The sequence below is a fragment of the Oncorhynchus gorbuscha genome, linkage group LG07, assembly GCF_021184085.1.
Source record: "Oncorhynchus gorbuscha isolate QuinsamMale2020 ecotype Even-year linkage group LG07, OgorEven_v1.0, whole genome shotgun sequence".
Taxonomy (NCBI): Eukaryota; Metazoa; Chordata; class Actinopteri; order Salmoniformes; family Salmonidae; genus Oncorhynchus; species Oncorhynchus gorbuscha.
The window spans coordinates 48767738-48771373 of record NC_060179.1 but is presented as its reverse complement, the minus strand read 5'-3'; the positions used below and the strand labels follow the sequence as shown (position 1 = coordinate 48771373).

General features: G+C 42.0%; 1 protein-coding gene across 1 annotated transcript; it reads left to right on the top strand.

Annotated features, from left to right (window-relative positions):
• The first annotated feature begins 1848 nt into the window (after positions 1-1848).
• On the top strand, positions 1849-2398 carry LOC124039235 (zona pellucida sperm-binding protein 2-like). The gene is made up of 3 exons (XM_046355147.1): positions 1849-2010; positions 2117-2213; positions 2291-2398. Exons 1-3 carry the CDS (start codon positions 1921-1923, stop codon positions 2362-2364), a joined length of 261 nt encoding a protein of 86 aa, XP_046211103.1. The 5' UTR covers positions 1849-1920; the 3' UTR covers positions 2365-2398.
• Positions 2399-3636: the final 1238 nt, after the last annotated feature.

Genomic DNA, 3636 nt, shown 5'->3' with positions numbered 1-3636 from the left:
TGCCTTTTCAGTATCTGGATGCATGTTACACCAAGCAGTGTAGTGAAGCAACTTTATTGGTCAAAACCATTCATTTGGGGGATCGGGTTTGCAAAATGCTATCAAATCACGCAATTTTATGAAATGGTATCAAAAACCTAAATTTGGCCATGTGGACACGGAGTAACTTTGCAGCTGTTTAAAAAAACCCAGGCTGAAATGTTTTGTATATCATAGGAAAAGACACAACATTCACATGGCTGTGCACGAAATGGGCAGTTCAGATTTGTCACTTCAGCTGCAACTATATCGTTGTGCAAAATCCTGACCGTCGGCTCAAGTGGATTTGTACTGGTGTGGGCGTTTGTCTCTTCATGTAACGTCTTCAGATTTCACAAATTCCTTTTTGCTAATATCTGGCAGTTAAACAGTGAAGGATAAACCTCCCAAAGAAAAAAAAAAAAAAAAAAAAAAAGTAGGCCTAAACTGTCAATGCGTAGGTGACTTATAGTAGAGCTGCGCCCTTCACAGAAGTCCTCCACATGTGGAAGAATTTCTCTGGCGCATTGCATGGAATTCTTATTTAAAATGAAGGTCTTATTTTGAAAAATATGATTTCCTTGTTGATACCGACTGTCTATTCGGCTACTTTGGTTAAACCACGGTCAATATTGGGTCGCCTGTAGTCTGACCATTCTGGATCATTTAGAATTTTAAGAACCATTTAGAGGGACATCTCACCTCATGTCAATGGCATTGAATATACATGTTTGACAGTTGTCATTTAACAAGCCATTGCAGTAGACCAAAATAAATATTGTTGACGGAAAGCCCAATTTCTGTTCTTTAAATAAAAACGTACTTGATCAGATGCATCCAGGTCTGATGGGCCAAAATATCAGAAATACAAACCACTGTCGTGACTGTTTAATTGTTAGCTGACTCTAAATGAATCATGTTAGGATTTGGGGTGCCCGACTTCAATTGATAGTCAACTTATTAACATTACATCGTATCCTCCTTGCAGCTGCAAAAACCCCAGCCTTATGATTCAGTACTATACAAGTTGGTTTAATTGAATTACTAGCTAACTAAATAACAACACAGACTAAACACAATATGACTGCTGTTACAAGGTTCCCCCCCCATTCCGTAAGGGACATTTATTTAACACACGAACCGGCACCAGCTTGGAGTAAAAGCATGAATGTATTTATGTGGCAAGGTAGGTGGTGTCTTCTCGCTGATTTGCTACATGAGATCACAATGTTGTCCGTGGCTCCAATGACTAGTCTTGAACAGAACTACAGGATGGGTTTTCCTTTCACTCGTTCTGGAAGATGGGCTAATCAACCCTGTCCCTGATTCCTCAGTGGGTGATGGTTTGGATATAGTAGCAGAATGATCCCACTTAAGTTCATTTTTCTAGGTACTTGTGAGTTTAGGAAAGTTCCAAACGTGTAGCTTGCGCCTCACGGTTTTCTGGTCTAATGTAAATTTCTGTTACCATTCCTTTTATGCACTCTGGCCGCCGGGGATGGTTCTGTCAGTCTGACCCGCTCTTTGATGTCCCTCGTGGCATGGCTACTTACTATTGTTCCAGTGAATACTGGAACAATATTTCTAACATAAGACTGGTCAGAGATTAGCTATAGAAAATGAATGTCATATTTAAAATTTTTACTAGAAACGTCCTCACTCTACAGGTAGGAAGTCTCGAGCCTTTACATTGTATATGAAATGTTTTTTTCATAAATAAAAAAGCCTGTTAGCAAAAACATTCCTTTAGTTCATACTGGAGGGGGGGAAAAGATCTGATCTACACAAGGCGGTTGGGGTTTGCAGCGTTTTCTTGTTCCTAACTTAGTCCCTCTCTCTACACTGGCAGCTGTGAGAACCCCGAGGATCCATACAGTGTGGTCTTCCACCCGGTAGTAGCTGATGCCAGGGTCCACTTCCCCCCCTCACGTCAAACGCTTTGAGGTCTATATGTTTTCCTTCGCCGAGGATGCGGTTGAGCCGAGTGGCCAGGTAACAAAGTTCACCCCACAATCTTTATTGGTTAATTTTGTGAGTGGAATCATACCTATTATTAAAAATAATAATAATCTGACAGCATCAAATCTTTGATTCCTAGGTCTTTGTCCATTGTGATGTGGTCATCTGTGACGCCAGTAGTCCCTCTGGCGGCCCCTGTAGTGGACAATGTGTGAATCAGGACAACCCGAAAAGAGGTAGGTCTTGTTTTATGCTTTTCAGACCCTGGCAGACCATAACTGAACTAATAGTTTCTCTCTCTCTCTCTCAACAGGTCAACGACATGTCAAAGACTTCTCTGAGGAGCGTCATTTATATGTTTCTTCTGGATACATTCTTTGGGTGTAATGTCTTGTCAAATAAAGTGTTCTATATAAAACAATCCTAACCGTTGGAGCTACCTTAATTGTATCTGATTTGCGTTTAACACCAAGGTGCATGTAGTAGGCTTGTCATCTGACATGTATCAATCAACCCTTTTGTAAGCATGGAACTCTGAACCATCCACCGGAGGGAGATAAGTGTTGCGCACCAATTTCCCGTCTAGGACAAACAATGGGTGTCAAAACAAAAGCTTTCCAATGTCCAGTAGGATGAACTGACTCTATGTTATAGTGGTTTGCCAAAGTGAAACCAGCAGGGCTGTGGTTGGATGCAGTGTTGGTAATTTTCAACTGAAATTACAACTTTCCTTGATACCTCTCACTAGCTTGGTTTCCATCCAAATATGGACATTTCTTCTTTAATGATATGCATGAATTCATCGCTACTTGTTTGTAAGAAGTGCTGACATGATGACTCCTTGCTGTCCCCGGTCCACCTGACTGTGCTGCTGCTCCAGTTTCAACTGTTCTGCCTTGTTATTATTCGACCGTGCTGGTCATTTATGAACATTTGAACATCTTGGCCATGTTCTGTTATCTCCACCCGGCACAGCCAGAAGAGGACCGGCCACCCCACATAGCCTGGTTCCTCTCTAGGTTTCTTCCTAGGTTTTGGCCTTTCTAGGGAGTTTTTCCTAGCCACCGTGCTTCTACACCTGCATTGCGTGCTGTTTGGGGTTTTAGGCTGGGTTTCTGTACAGCACTTTGAGATATCAGCTGATGTACGAAGGGCTATATAAATAAATTTGATTTGAATGTACCGAGCTGTCTTTTTTAAACTACTAGCGCACAGCTCGGACACCCATGCATTCCCCACAAGACATCTCTTCACAATCTCCAAGTCCGAACTACGAAGGTAGAGCCATGATTACGTTGCAATCTATTCCGCATCAGGCTAAGATTTCAACACACACCGTACGTGACTGAAGACACTCCTTAAAAAGTTGCGAGCTTGCACCGCGGGACGGCTTCATTGCTCTAGACCACCACAAGGGGGAGTTTGCGCAATAATTATGCATTTGGGTCCCAAGGCTTTGACCAAAGACTAATTTTGACACGAGCCACCCAACAAAGATTGCTGACAAAACAGATGGAAGTTGCCTTAACGAGTCAAGCAAATGTACAATTTGAGAGGAATGTGATAATTACAAATCTCAAGTTACCAGACTAGCTAGTGTTAGGAGAATGAATTTGTAAATCGTCTTTCAGGGACTCCTGAGAACCAACAAACCAGGCA

What these genes read in the sequence shown, in the direction of transcription:
- LOC124039235 (XM_046355147.1), top strand. Translation starts at nt 1,921, where the DNA reads ATGCCAGGGTCCACTTCCCCCCCTCACGTCAAACGCTTTGAGGTCTAT. An exon ending in CGGTTGAGCCGAGTGGCCAG is followed by an intron (nt 2,011 to 2,116) that starts GTAACAAAGTTC and finishes TTTGATTCCTAG; the next exon opens with GTCTTTGTCCATTGTGATGT. An exon ending in TCAGGACAACCCGAAAAGAG is followed by an intron (nt 2,214 to 2,290) that starts GTAGGTCTTGTT and finishes CTCTCTCAACAG; the next exon opens with GTCAACGACATGTCAAAGAC.